Consider the following 15,205-nt stretch of genomic DNA (forward strand, 5'->3'; position numbering starts at 1 on the left):
TCAGCCACCAGCTACGTCTGAGTGTATCAACACTGTTCTGCGACACTCGCAGATCTAACGACCGTGTCACTTGTTTCTAGTATTCCCACTGACCAGCACAGTGGATAGGTCGCCGAGTTGATGTACAGCTGTCATACGATCTCGGGGACATTCGCTGTCGCTCCATTCCATTTTCATGGACCTTTGGAAAATAGGTTTGATGCAGGTGGCCTACCTCGCTTATGGACTCATGAGAGTGGGCGCGCAACGTCACATCTCAGTGCACAAAGTAGAAAAGCTGGCCACTGGGTTGAGTATGGCATTCGTGTTTTAAGGATGCGCCCACGGTCGCTTCCAAAAACACAAGTGACTGCCCGGAATTGTCGAACTGGTCTCACAACGTATGTGGGGCACGCTTCGATGAGTAAAGGGTTGAGTTTTCGTACTAATCGAAGGTGTCGACGTCTCCAAGTCTTGTAGTATGGTGGTTGACCTAGCAAGGTCGGTTGAATGAAAAAGTATTCGTTTTTTATAAAGCTTTTCTGAGTCACATCAATAACACCGTTTTCGAGGGTACTACATTGTTAGAATACAGTTACCGAGTTAAAAACGCCACGCTTACTCAGCTACGTTCACCAACAGAAGCAGCATAAGATAAGTAGCTTGCGGTATACACGAATCAGCTGACGAAAGTTGGGGTATAAATTACCGGTATCATTCAGCCCCAAGTTTGCGCGCTGTACTGATGGCAGCAACGAGGGACTATCTGAGGAGTTAGCTGGCACTCCTTGAACAGTTTATCGTGCAGATCGAGATTACGCGAGAGAAAATGAACCTTGAAATTACATAACTTGATTGAGGGGGTGGTCAAAATGTCAAAGCGTCTAATGTCACGTTTTCACCATTAAGTTAGAGTGGACCTAGAGTGGTTGGTTACAGTTTTAATCCGTGACAACTGTCAGTCGATATGTGCGAATATTCGCAATCAGTTTGCTTTCGGGCTAAATAGAAGTACGCAGCTCTGTGTACGTTCATGAATACCTTGGTAAGCATCAATCCAGTTTTGAAGAAATTCTACCCATGAAAAAATGATGTTCAACGGTCTCGCATATTCTGTCTGGAAAAGGATCACATTGTTTTTTGTCACTTCTTCCCCTAATTCATTTCAGGCCTCCCAAAAACTTTCATCCAAAATGGCCTACACTTTCGAATGTTGAGCATTGGACTAGGCCACAATAGTAGACCATCTACCTCCTTCAAACTGTGGTTCTCCTTGTCTTGTTATGCAGATGCATTTTACAATTTAACATCATGTCGAGACCAGATATCGAACCAACTGCCGAATGTGGTCATTTGTCTTATCAAGCAATAAAATTATTTTCCCATCCCGTAGGTGACGGTTAGAAATGCTGAAATCAGCCGACTATAAGTGAGCGTGGCCCAGGGCCTAAAAATCAATAAATTAAACGACCATGTGTACGTTCCAACTCTACTCTGTTATGTGCCCATCAATGAGGGGAGGCCTGTGTGCATTTTTAGCTCGAAAGTGGCGCTTTCAGTCTGAAGATAACTGAACACTGAAGACAGTGCACCTACCTAGAAGGAATCAGCTCAACTCGACACGTGACATTGTTCGCCCACAATCCGCTTTGAGAACCACTTTGTGGACCAGTTTAAGACGTCCTTAGGCAACCGGAAAACGGTGGTTCTGTGTTCATAAGAATTTCACCCCAACCCATAAGCAGGCCTCAAGAGAGTTACTTGTCCAGAAGAACGATTCCACTAGATCCCCCGTTTATTCTCTCTTGTCGAAAACTTATACCTCTTACTTCCGTGTGTATAGCTCTTTTCCTGTTTCGTTAAGGTTGTCCTAGTAAGTCTACACCAGAGGGGGAGGAAAATTCTCTCCCACCCTCTCTCGTAGTAGTAGGTGAGTTATCAAAATCAGGGCCTATGAGGTGCCACGTGGACATGTGGTCACCAACTAATGCATCGGCGCAAGCAAGACAAATATGGTGAGACTCATTTACAAATTACACTGAGTGACACACACTAGAGACGCTCATTTATGATGTTCATCAACTAAAGTTGATACAGAAAAGTCTCTTCAGGTTTTAGTTGGCATGATTTTCAGGAAATCGCAATATACTTCCTTGATAGAACATACTACTGATGAAGTAGTAGGCCTAAACAGGTAAGCACTTGCGCACTCTGATCTATGTGATGCATGACTCTTTAAACGACAAGTGAACCAGATAAACCTACCGCGTACTTGCACTGCAAGTGAGCTTGAATCAAAGCTCAAATCGAGTTTTGAAACCAGTTTAACTGTACCAGGACAGGAGGACCACCGGCATTTTACAGATACCATACTTATTTCAAAGCAGTCATTAGGCAACAATGTCAAATTAGTGAACAAGTGTGTGCCACATGTGACATTTGATGTATCGTTCATTCTGGACGCATATGTGACTATTGCTTTCATAAATTACGTAGCCATTGATAGGCAAATGATCATTGGCTATATTTCAGTGGGAATAGGCCCTAAACCCTTCTGAAGCTAGCTGATTACTCAATTCATTGTGGAAAACTCCGAGCAGCTCTCTAGTAATCAGTATCCAGCAGGCTAGGTGGGCTGATGAACGCGTTCTCACAAAAAGGATGAGGAGAGGGAATTTTCAGTTCATGTTTATTCATGGTGTTGCCGTGCAACTGAAACAAATATTTTGTCTCACACATGAAGAACCATCCAAACTCATCGTGATGACCACGTTATACAAATTAACATGTCAGGTTGGAAAGACTTTTATAGAAGGGTTCTTTTCTGTTGTTGTATATCGTGACATCCAGCTGAGAGACCCAAACCACCGGTCACATAAGTACATGTTTACTTGCCCAGATGTGGTAGGTTAGGCGTGCCCCGTGGGAAATGGTCCACGTGTGATAACACGTTGGTCTCGGTGGTCAGAAGACAGAACAAGATACGACCGTTGCCTTGTGTGCATTCATGTACAAAACTTCCAGCTAAAATTAGTGATCCAGTCCAAGAGAAGGTGAAGAAACCTCCAAAGGTTTTAATTCAGTCTCTTCAAACCCAACCTGAACACTACTCACTTGATCCAAAGACTCCACCAACACGTTCCGCGCCGCCAAGTCGCGGTGAATGATACCCCTTGAGGCAAGGTAGGTCATTCCATTGGCTATTTGTTCGGCCCAACTAGCAAACATATGAACCTGTATCAGGTCAGTGTGGATTTTGACAAAATCCAATAAACTCCCAAGAGGTAGGAACTGTGTGACCAATTGGAGTTGCGCTGTGAGACAAAGGGCCAGAAATCGCAGACAGCAAGGATGATCCACTGTGGCCATAACCTGTGAGATGCGCAGGGAGAAAAGTCCATTTCAACTCTCCAATGATAAAGAATAAACGGAAAGCGGAGATGCTACGTGTTGGAAAGTATAATTTCATAAAGAGGAAGGCTTGTCCAAGGCAGGCATATATTTAGGTCAGGGACTTCAAAGTTCCGGGTAAATAAACCCGAGGTTCGTATCCATAATCAGCACCCCGCGAGGCTCATTTCATCGTGTGGTTTTGTGTAAATTATTGGTCACCAAAACATAAAACAGTGGCAAAAATGTGATCCAGGAATGGCACTACTTGAATAAAATAACATGCGAACGATAGCCACAATAGATAAACAAAATGTATTCCGTGGAAGTTTGGAACCGCGAAATGTTGGTTGGACTATTGAATACGCAGTATGGCTAAGAAAGGAATTAGCAAATCTGTAAGGTGGGTCGAACTATCCCTGCAATCAAAATATTCCATATCAGTAGATTTGTAGGTAGTATGTAGAAGTACCGTGCGAATACACATCCAGCGAGCCTTACCGTGGCGTTTTTCAGACAAGTATCCCACTCTACTCAGGATACTTTTGTGCATATGCGATGCTTCCGTTGATGAAAAGTACACGAAAACAGAGAAGAAACATCATTGGCAAATATGGCTTACCCACACAACGTTCGAACATCAGAAGGGGATCGCTGGCCTGCTGCACGCAGCCTGCAGCTTTCGGGTCAAATGGACAGTCAGATCACCCAAGATGATGCATCAAATAAAGTCATATGGAATTTTATCCTTCAAATTCAGTAATGTGGTTATCGATAGGCGTAATTCTATTGTTATACCAACGGAAATGCTAAAAAAAATCGTGCTTCAATGTCTTAATGGTTCAGGAAGGGATTGCAGTGAATCGTGCGTCTCGACGCATCAGCTGAACAGAAAAAAAATCGTCTTCGAAAGGTTCCTCTCTCTATGTGCATGGTTCCGAAAAAGAATGTCTTGTCATACACTAACTGGATGACACTCCCTTAGATCAAACATCTTTAATATCCACAATTATTTGCTTCCATTCTCTTTGGGTGTATCACCGAAAAGGTGGAGTTTCTTGACTCCTTACTTTTTGAACATCTTGGCTCATTAGGAACCGCGGCTTTACAAAGTTGAGTAGTTGGAGGAAATTCGTTCTAGGAAGGCAAACTCATCAGATATAATTTGCTATGAAAATATATGTATGCAAGTAACCTAATATCGTGAGCAAAAAGCAAAAGAAATTCTGTGGGAATTTGACAGTCTGTTCTCAGTCAATTCGTTGTCTTGATTCCCAACATAATGGTGGTAATCCAAACGCGAATTACATTACTGCATTTCTCTTTATTTGAAACCAGTGATCTGTCAACGGAGGGGGGAAGGACGTTAGGGCAGACGAGCCGAAGGGTTAACACATTACCAGATGCATCTACCGTGTCCCCAAGGCCTACAGTTTACGAGCTGGAAGAAGCTCAGTGAAGCGTTACCGATCGATCTAGAAGTGCAATTGCGAAGGATGAATTTGATCGTCGCAGAAGGCGTATAAGTTGGAAGCTGACTGAAGAGGAAAAACTCAGCTCTATGGTGACAGCAGCTAGCCGGTCCGCACATCACAAAATTGACTGACTTCCTCGGTCTGACCATTCAAGCTACTTCAAACCAAAAGCTTGATAATGTTCATAGACCACCTTGCTGGACAACGCCTGCCGTTTTCCACGTTACTATCCTGATTTAGCCCACACATACAAAGCTTTGTCAGATGGTCCATGAATAATCTGTTCTTTCGTGCATCAAGTAGATTAATGTCAATTACAAATGGAATTAATTTTGAAAAGGACTGACAATGTGCTGAATCTCCTGGGACTGCTGTGCCCCATCCAAAATGGGAAAATTATTCGGGTGCTTTGTACTCAAACTAGGTGCCGACGCTGTTGTTCCGATTATCTTTCCAGAGTGAAATCAATAACATTTCGCACCCGACTGGCATAGGACTGCTCCACTGAATTCCAGCTCAAATACGTTTCAAATAGAAAAAATTTCAGGGACCTTCTCCGTCTTTATGGGTGTTGGGCTACCCCGGAACTCGGGATGAACCTTTGTGTTTACACTATGTCCTTGTACGACAAAACTGAAACTTTCATGCACCGTCCAATGGAGTGCTGAGACTAAATCTTAAATGAAAGAGGAGAGTGCCGCTGCTGTCAAAAAAAAACCTTGTTTTATAGACTAACAGTCGAAATCCTCATTAAATCAAATGCAATTTTGGAAGCATAGTATTTTCTTAGGGTTACTCTGATTTTTTCCAATGAATAGCAATTGTAAAATATTTTCAAATGTGGGTGAAACTCGCCTTAGCCTCCTCAAGCAATTCTTTGTTTGTTTGCGGGTCCGCTTCATCTGTGAGTACCTTGATTGCGACTGGAAGTTCAACACTAGGAGCGACGATCGGGTGAGACTTTGCAGGACTGATAGATTGTTTATTTGCGGCATCGATGTCGGGGCTAAGGACGGAAGGTTTTTCCGATAGGGTTCAACACTAGGAGCGACGATCGGGTGAGGCTTTGCAGGACTGCTAGATTGTTTATTTGCGGCGTCAACGTCGGGGCTAAGGATGGAGGGTTTTTCCGAAATTGCGTCTAACTTGTCACTCCAATCCATCGAATACGTTGTACTCGGTGTACGAACGCATTCGGGTGAGGTGACAGACAGAGTTTCTACGGATGGGGCCGATCGATTCTGTGGACGCCATATGCCACAGAATACGGTACCAAATGCACCAGAACCGATCATCGGTCCACGAACCAGTTGGGATTCGGTTATGATACGCAGGGTCGCCATGTTCGGTTTGCTGGTTGCGCGTCTCTAGAGGGCGGTATATAAAATCAATCAAAAGATTTCTTTTCCAACATATTCGCTAGATTATAAAAAACAGATCACTTGAAGGATTGAACCATTCGAACAGTAATAGTTTCCTTAGATGTGTTTTGATACAGCATTTGTTTCGTGAACCTCAGGAAAACCTGCAAAACGGTGGTGTAGCAGGTCGACTACAGGGAACCCTTGAGTCCACTCCAGAAAAAAGCCAAACTCCTTGTTCCCTCGAGAAGTAATATTAGCTTACGGTGGCTTTTGAGCAACCAAATCGATTGAAAAACATCCCAGGCAATGGATGCACATTGGTGTTTAACTCCAACTACGTCCAATTAACCAACAAGCTTGATTCAAGTGAGCTTGATGATTCTGGCGAGTTTCAATCGGATGGGATCCTTTCTATCAGTAGTATCACAAACAGTATATAGAAGGTATACTTTAAAAACTTTCCACAGCACACACCTTAAAAAATGTCGGAATCGAGTATTTCATTTTTGAAAATCAGTCAAGTTCACTCTAAACACTACTCTACTTCGCAGATGAGCATTTTATTTCACATAATCCTTGTTGTCGGTGTCAAGGATCACTGTACAGTTATCAAGAGGTTGAGTGATTCGAAATCTGTGGAACCTTTTCATTATTACCTATTTCTAATAAAAATGATTGTCCTTTTTTATATCCGCCTTACTTTTGCAGATGAATCATTGCAACCAATTTGACTAAGTTATAGTTGCGATCTGGTGATACCCATGGTTGACAATTCATTTGCCAAAGTTGATGATACATGATTATCAAACAGACGAACATGCTGTCATCGACTTTCTTCATATAAGTTATCTTGAAAGGAGGAATGTCATGATAGAATTTTATTTGTTCCTTGTCAACTGTTCCTCTTTGAAAAGGCATCCATCAGTACGTGTTTCCTCCACGTACTGTACGCTTATTGTTTGCACTTTAAAACATTTTTTCCCGGTCGAGTCTCTCCTACACGACTCTAACTCCTTTCCAATCGGTTCCAGAATGGGGTCTGATATGGGTGATTTCATTTGTTTGTAATGATTGAGCTTATCAGTCGATAGTATACACCTGAAAGCCGTTTCCGAGTCATCAATGATCTACACAACCTAGGATTCCACGACGGCGTTAACTTCGCCAAATAGTGTTGGCAAATTTGACAGTTGGGAGCGGTGGTTTGAACGGTACGCTTCCTTCGTTACAGGCTCATTAATCAATAATGTGGTTCATTTGGATATAAAGTTTGAAACTCGCAACAAACCTCGTCTTCCGTCAACAACATCTGTTGAGTCTCATCTTCCGAAGCAGAGGTGCGTGTAAAGGTCGACATTTGTCCCCATTCCAACGTAGTCATATATGCACTTTTCTTTGAGTTGTCATTGCCGGCTCTAGCAAACCGCTTCTGTGCACTTTTTCTAGACTTGTACACTGACGGATCTGGAACTCGTCCACGCGTCCACAAACGCTCGCACATTGCGTTCAACCGTGCAATCCGCGAGGAGCTGGAGTGTTTTGAATTGTCTTCTTTCTCCTCAGATGGCAGCTGTTTGGATACCGCCCAACAGATGAGGCAAGCAACCGAGGCCAGAAGCACACAGAGTCCTGTGAGGGCTGCAACAGCTCCTGCGAATTCGGTTGAAATGACGAAGTGTCTTTTGAGTTGTTCTATCGAGTCCCACACTGCATCCAACTCATCCCTTGCAGTCTCATTGCACATGATGGTTTCATTCGAGTCCAGGTGGAACTCGTGAAAGCCAGGATTAGTCTCGGATACATAGATGTAATTGGGGCGCAACGAGCATGCCAAATCGCCAGTGAGTGACTCGCGTATCCGATAAGCGTATCGTGAGGGACAGATGGAGGCGCACTGCCACTGAAGTGAAAATAGGAAACAGCAACTGGGTTCAAGTAGGACATAAGGTTGACGGAAACTCGAGGACTGCACCTACTTGATTAGCCTCAACAGGGGCGAAACCGGTCGTGAGCTGTCGAAGAGCTTTCAGCAACCTTGTGAGTAGTTGCCTTTGTGAAAACAGCAACTGCATTCAAACCCAAGTATTTGTCGAAACAACCTGACTCAGGGTCGTTTAGTTATGGTAGAAAACTAAAACAGTTATGAGCTTACATCATGTAGAGTAACTGATCGGGAAGGTAGGCATGCTACCAATGAGTTCACACGCAGCTGAAGGGACATTCATGCACCCCAAAGCAAAACACTAGACTACCCTACTATTCAGGGACATTTAATTTTACTTATTGTAATTCCAATGGTCACTAACCTACAAAGGATACAACAATGTGCGTGATTTCGGTTTCTGGTCTCTTACTGAAAGATAAAAGCATTTGTTGGTTGGCTATGACTGACCATCTGATATGTACACATCAGAAATGGATAAGAAACCGATTCAAAAGCTGTTGCTTTTTCTACTGAGCTGTTTCGACCTAAGCCTTCTCCCTACCCGTTAAATGACTAAACGGGCTTTACACCACCAGCGTGAGGAAGAAGGCCCTCGCTGCAGAGAATGTCAACTGATCAGTTACAGATCATTGGACAGGAAAGCAAAACTCTCATATGCATCTTAATTACAAAAACTGAACATCCATCTTCTCTTGAACGCGTCTTCCTGAACTTTCCTGAATATTCATTGAGTGTTGCTCCAGTCCAAGCAAATGCTACAGAGCGACTTTTCAAATCCGCAATAGATCTCCCTTTTCGAGCGAATTTACAAGAAGAAAAAATACTACTCTCATGCCTCCCCATCAGTAGTAACACCCTTATGCCAGGTCACCATCAATTCCTCGCTTTTCGTCTTATATTGTGCATACAGCTCATTGTCAGGTTTAGGTCCTCGCAACTAACTAGCCAAGAAAACCTTGCAGCTTTGTCAGATTCTGAGGCGGTGTCTAGCCTTGTTACTACCTTCAGGTAATACCCAGAATGCAAGAACTCTGTAGCAGCAAATCAGGAAATTCAACCGTCAACGCGGACAATCGTCCGCGGAACCAGACGTGTACCGAGTTGGTTTCTGAACGTCTACTGACAGTTGTTTCTGGGGGCGATAAAAAAAGAGAAGTCTTGACAGCGCAGCGACTCAACTCCAGCTTAAGGAAAATATTGAGTGGAATCCAAGGTTTTGAGACTAACTATTCCAAGTTCTTTGAGTAACCCAACAGGATGATGGGAGGTCTTCACACACATGGCGTTTTACTTATCCTAGCCGAAAAGAGGAGTGTATCACAGAAGAGGTTTTAGATTTCGCGGCATTATAAAAACCGCATAAATTAATATTATGGTCTCATTCAGGTTGGAGAATGAACTGTGTCGCCCTGTCTAGGATCCGTAGTAAATTGCTTTATGTATTCCATTGATCACCCATAATAGTGAGATCTATTTGTCATACATAATATATCTGGCAGTGTGGTTACCTTGGGCTTCGTGGTATGACAAGTTGTCATCCAACTTAAGGTGCCACAGCCCAAGTAGAACTAGATAGGGCAGTGGATGATGAATTGTGTACGATGATACGCAAATAGGGTTGTGAAGGGTTTGTTCCTGAAAACCCTACAACTGTCCACAACCAGTTTGGTCCCATTTCGGGTACATTGGGTTGGCACAAGGCCCAAGTTTTCCTCAACCCTATATCTTACTTGAACCCAACTTGTACGAAATTCGCTAATTACACTCATATGTACACCAAGCTCGTAGTAACAGTCTAAACTTAACTGAATCCCAGCTGAATTTTTCCGTTCATGGTATTCACCACCTAAATGTGTGGTGGTGATACCACCTCTTGTTTCAGTTGGTCAGGCACTCGCAGCACGTTTTCCTGAAGGAAACTACGTGAGGCAACCTTTGTGCTGCACGTTCACATAAAGCGAGAGATTCAGCTGGGATTCACTTGTGTTTCCCGGTAACACAAAATTCTTGTTTTCACCTGGGTATATTTCACAAATTACTTTGATTTTTTGAGGTTTGAAGTGACTAAATTGATTCGATTTCCAGACTTTAATGTCCTATGTACTTTTATGGAGGTCGAGATGCCACGAGCAATTTATGGTACCAGGTAGTTTCATAGTTCTACGGTTTCGTGGTGAGAAGTTTGCTAGTTGCATGCTTGCGAAAAATTTTTGAGGCCTACGCAATTGGATCCTCACAACTTCACCAAAATAGTTGACAGCAAAAGTGAGGTTAATTAAAGTCATGTGCCGTCCTAAATAATTGCCCTCCTTTGGGGCAGTGGTTGACTAAGAAAGACCGCTAAAAAGTTCTCTTTGTCAGAAAGTAAAACCGGATTATTTTCAGCACTCAATAGTGCTGATTGGTGATTATCTTTCAAAACCGTGCTCACATGACTCCCAAGATAGGCGATGCGTTTACGTATGGGCCTATGTATTGAAACAGCATTGTTTGAAATGCAATAACGGACTGGATCAAGTCGATAAGTCTGCAGTGTACGGCGTGTTTGCGTAATTTGGAAGTGACCTGCTTACTTTCATTACTATATCCGATGTGAATATTAACACCAGGTGAGGGCGGCACTCACACGGCAAAGGTAAAGAGGCCACCATCTTGCGTACAGAATTAATTCCTCACTCCGTGTCACGTCTATGCAGCTAAAACTGACACCCAGTTTGCCACACCTCAGCCTAACGGAATAGCAGTTGATACCCGTCACTGCCATTAGTGAGTCCTTTGTGTAACTTTCACTGTGGGCGGGACTTCAGTTTCATCCTACTGGAAGGGTATACACTATTGATTAGACATGCGAGTAGTATCCGATCATGTGGTTTAAAGCACCATCACTCCATTTGAAAAAAAGTTTTTTCTTCAATTTTTTCGCTTTTTTTCAGTGTTATTCACCCTTGTTTAGTATTTGAACAACTTTTAAAAGATTTCGGATGAACGCTTGCGGATACTGACTTTCCAGAACTCTACGAAGAATTTTCAGCAACCTTATGAGTAGTACATCACGAATATACGTGTATCGCGATATCTCGAGTATCGTAACGACTGAAATATTAGGGGGCTGGTGCACCACATTCAGTTACCTGAAAACATCACAAACGAGAGATTCAGCTTGGTTCCAGGTGAGTCTCTCGCAAAACCAAATTAGTTTGTAACTGAGTGTATTTCTCTACAAATGAGGCTTTTACTTTCCTGTCCGATAGCTTGCAAGCGCTGGTCAATAGAGGACTATGACGCAGTCCAAACACCTTTTCCTCTCACCAGTACCGAAAAGGCATTGGTTTAAATTGGTACCAATTGGGAGGGGGGTTCTTGTGGACACTGAAACGAAATGTCCACGTGCACAAACCGTGATATCCGTAATCGCACAACCACGTGAGGTGTGGAAGAGACCCAGAGGCGGTCAAGCAATGACTTGGCAGCGAAGTGTGAAATCCATTACCAGCAAACTCAGTTGCGCTGATCATTGCTGTCTCCCTGGATATGGACCTCGAGATGGGCCATATCAATGGTTAGAGACAATGTCAGACAAGGCCCAGTAGCACCCTCAATGGCGCCCATGCGTCCAAGCTATTGCCTTCAATTCATAGCTTCCTTCCCACTCTCCCCACCTAACAGTCCACCTGCAGAGCTGTATTTACGCACTAATTTATCAGCTCTCGTCTCCAATGCGCAGCTACCTACCCCACCTTTCGAATCATCGGTGAACGAAACTGTGGCAGCTACAACCACTGTACGACGAGTACGCGGTTATTACAGGTGACAATGATGAGGAATCGACAATCAGTCTTACTGACACCAAACACATGGACCGTAATTACGTTCGCAAAGAACGGACAAGCAGTCACCAAAGTTTACGTCAAAATCACATAACGAATACGCTCGCTCCTGATTAAACAAGACTTTATTGGTGATTCCTGTAGACCAAGCTCGCCTACAACATGCAGGTGTAATGCGTGCACCCTAACAGTGACTATATCAACGCTTTCTTCCCGAAAGCAACATCAGATGTAATTTAAAACTAACCAGGTGAAACTTGAAGTCCCAGGGCACATTGCAACTCAAACAAGACAATCATAGCACTTGAGGAAGCCTCGTGTTTAACGGAAAAACTAACCTTTGTGTGCGCTGCATTCAAGTAGAGTTTCACACGCCTGCATCGATTACAGTCAAAAGGAGATGGTCCACGGCAGCCTGCTCGACAGAACGGATGACAGGGATAACAGTCGAATCTGCTTTTGAACTGTGCGCTATGTTCTAGACCCAAATCGAGCAGGAACTGTGGTGTTTTGCTTTGTTGTGTTTGTTGTCCGTGAGGTTCATTGAGGCTTTGACGTCGAGGTACAGCATAGGTGTCTGTTCGTGAATGACGGGTAGAACGGAACGCAAATTTTAACAAAACTCTTGAATCAGCAGAGTGGTATGACTGGTAACCGATATGGACAGAACTATTAGGGAGAAGGGATTGCCCGTCTTGAAATCAGACTATTCTATTCTAGTAGAGTGAGCCTTTCAGGATAGTCATTTGAACAAATTCTGTAAGTTTCAGTAGTCACGCTTTCCCCTGACTGAATTCTGAGACCACCCGAGTGTTCCCCTATACTTCCGATGCAGATGGATGGAATCCAGTGACAGTTGGTGAGAAGGTGTCGGGTGAACGTGCAAGTTACGCCAGCTCTTAAGAAACTCAGAGGTCAACTCGGTCGGGATGGTCGAGAGGGAAGTATCTGGTTCGGATCACACACGCACACCCTCAAGTTGGCTGCTGACTTCCATCCTGACAATCTGTACTCGTCTCTCGGAAATAGATAACTAATAGGCTTCAAACTGGGTGCGGCAAACTTATGGGACCAAGCGATGTTACTATCGTCTTGTCTTGGATGAGACTGGATGAGATTGTCCAGCGACCGTGTCCCAAACACACCACAAATGGTCTTGTCCTGTTTTCTGTGAAGGTGGAGATAAACTTTTGTCTAACTCCCTCACATTTTCTTGTTGTTTTAGAGGGGCCATTATTTGTGTTTCGGTTGAGGACAACTTCTGCACCTGTTGTTGTGTCAGGATGCTTCAAGGAGTGCCACAACTACGGGGATTAGGGGTATATTGGTCGTTGGCTATCTAGGCGTTTTCAGCAACCTCGTGGGTAGTCTCCTTTATGAAAAGATACTGCGATACCTTGAATGTCTTATCAAGTGAAACATGAGGCGGCCTGTGTGCAGCACATTCAGTTGAAGAATATCATAGACGAGAGATTTAGTGGAGTCTCTCGTGAAAACCAAATTGATTTGCAAAAGAGTGTATTTATCGAAATCAGTCCATTTTGGATCCAAGTAGAACCTAGGTTTGACCTAGGTTTGCGCGTACCTGATGAGCCCCAAGAACAGGGAAACCGATTGTGGGCTGTCGAAGAGTTTTTAGTAACGTTTTGAGTAGTTTCCTTCATGAAAAACCCAGAACTCATTTTTCAATGAACAGGGAGGCGTAACTGTGATGCCATATCTCTTAAATACCTCATCAACCTGTCTGCGACGCACAACTTTTAGGTATTTCAGTGCTCGTATATACACACCAGAGCAATGCCGCAGGAGGGGCAATTTAAGGCTAGTGATATCTGGCTGAAGATAACTTCTTTGTGGTAGCGGTCATACCTGCAACAATTCATGAACTACTTCCATTCGCTTGGTTCACCTCTCCTGACAACAAATCAAGCAGTAATAAGAACCAGATTTTTTAGGGACATCCACATTACTGACACGAGAGCAGTTTCACCGCATTGCTTCGTGGACTTCTCCTCCGAAACTACATGGAACCAAAAAGCTTGCGGAATGCGCAGACTGAATTCTAGCAATATGCATTTCGATAGGCAGAAACTTTATCCTACAGAATGAAATCAAAGTCTCTCTGGTGAAATCCATGAATCAATCTTTGATCGAATCTGCAGGAGTTTGTTGAACAAACTGGGTAGAGCAAAACAAACTTTGGAACGGCGGGATCGAACAAGCGTCGAAGAAACCACAGCAGAGCAGTCTGGATTGTTAGTAATCTCTGTCCACTAACCCGAACGGACGTGACAGGTTCAACTACGGCAAATGTCTGTATGAAGCGCACATTGGGTGATGAAACGACCACAAGTCAGAAGGTTCAAACTTACCTTCAGGACAAAATTCTACGCACCTTCCGTTGAAACTTGCATTCAGACAGCGCTGACACTGATGTGGGGCTGGCCCGTTACATGTACTAGTCAAGTCTGATTCGGAGCTCGACTGGTTTTGTACTGCACATTGATTGTGACATGGTAAACAAATACGTGCCAAACCGTAAATCAACGGTTCTGTGTGTTTCAAAATCCAAGTTTTTAAAGTTAACTGAGCTTGTTCTGGCAATGGTCGTAACATTGCAGCATCGGTGCGTGACCAGGGGTCGTTCTGTCCCCCGATTCCGGTGCTCTTGTTCCGGTAGACATTGGAAAAATTTAGATGATTGAGGTGTCGTAAACTTGAACCGCCACGTTGGAGTAGATTGATGACATGCATGAAAGTTCCGGCAGGACATTCCTGGGTATGAAAATGTAGAACATATCGAAAGTACAACAGTACAACAGTACAATGAAATCTTTTGGTGAATCAAATACACAAGTAAAAATCCCCGATATTCCACTTTACCCGCTTGGCTTTAAGGCATAATTCTTTCCTCGTGAATGCAAGTGAGTTCAGCAAACGATACATCACCATTAAAATACTACTTATAACTCAAATATTGATGTCTCTGTTCTCAGCAATTTGCCCGCTATTTTAGCCGCCCTTGTAATAATCTCTTAAGTTGTACTGCAATTGTGATTAAACAACTGGGTTGCTCATAGACTTCAGTGACCTTATAGAATTGATTCCTGCCCTGTCCTGGTATTTACAACTGAAGATGTTGAGGAAATCGGTTTGCTAGATCTGAAGTCCATCCATTTGCAAAACAAAATGGTTTTCACGACAGACTCAACTGAATCTGTCGTT

General features: G+C 43.5%; 1 protein-coding gene across 1 annotated transcript in view; it reads right to left on the bottom strand.

Moving 5' to 3' along the window:
- Window positions 1-15,205, bottom strand: part of T265_07922 (hypothetical protein) — a gene marked incomplete at both ends in the record, with an annotated part of 86,244 nt that overhangs the window by 13,865 nt on the left and 57,174 nt on the right. The window contains 5 exons of the mRNA XM_009173582.1: window positions 3,094-3,196; window positions 5,757-6,211; window positions 7,497-8,108; window positions 12,319-12,557; window positions 14,353-14,755. Of these exons, the coding sequence (XP_009171846.1) occupies window positions 3,094-3,196; window positions 5,757-6,211; window positions 7,497-8,108; window positions 12,319-12,557; window positions 14,353-14,755 (1,812 nt within the window). The remainder of the gene's footprint in view (window positions 1-3,093; window positions 3,197-5,756; window positions 6,212-7,496; window positions 8,109-12,318; window positions 12,558-14,352; window positions 14,756-15,205) is intronic.

This window comes from Opisthorchis viverrini (assembly GCF_000715545.1).
Source record: "Opisthorchis viverrini unplaced genomic scaffold opera_v5_198, whole genome shotgun sequence".
In the NCBI taxonomy this organism is placed as follows: Eukaryota; Metazoa; Platyhelminthes; class Trematoda; order Opisthorchiida; family Opisthorchiidae; genus Opisthorchis; species Opisthorchis viverrini.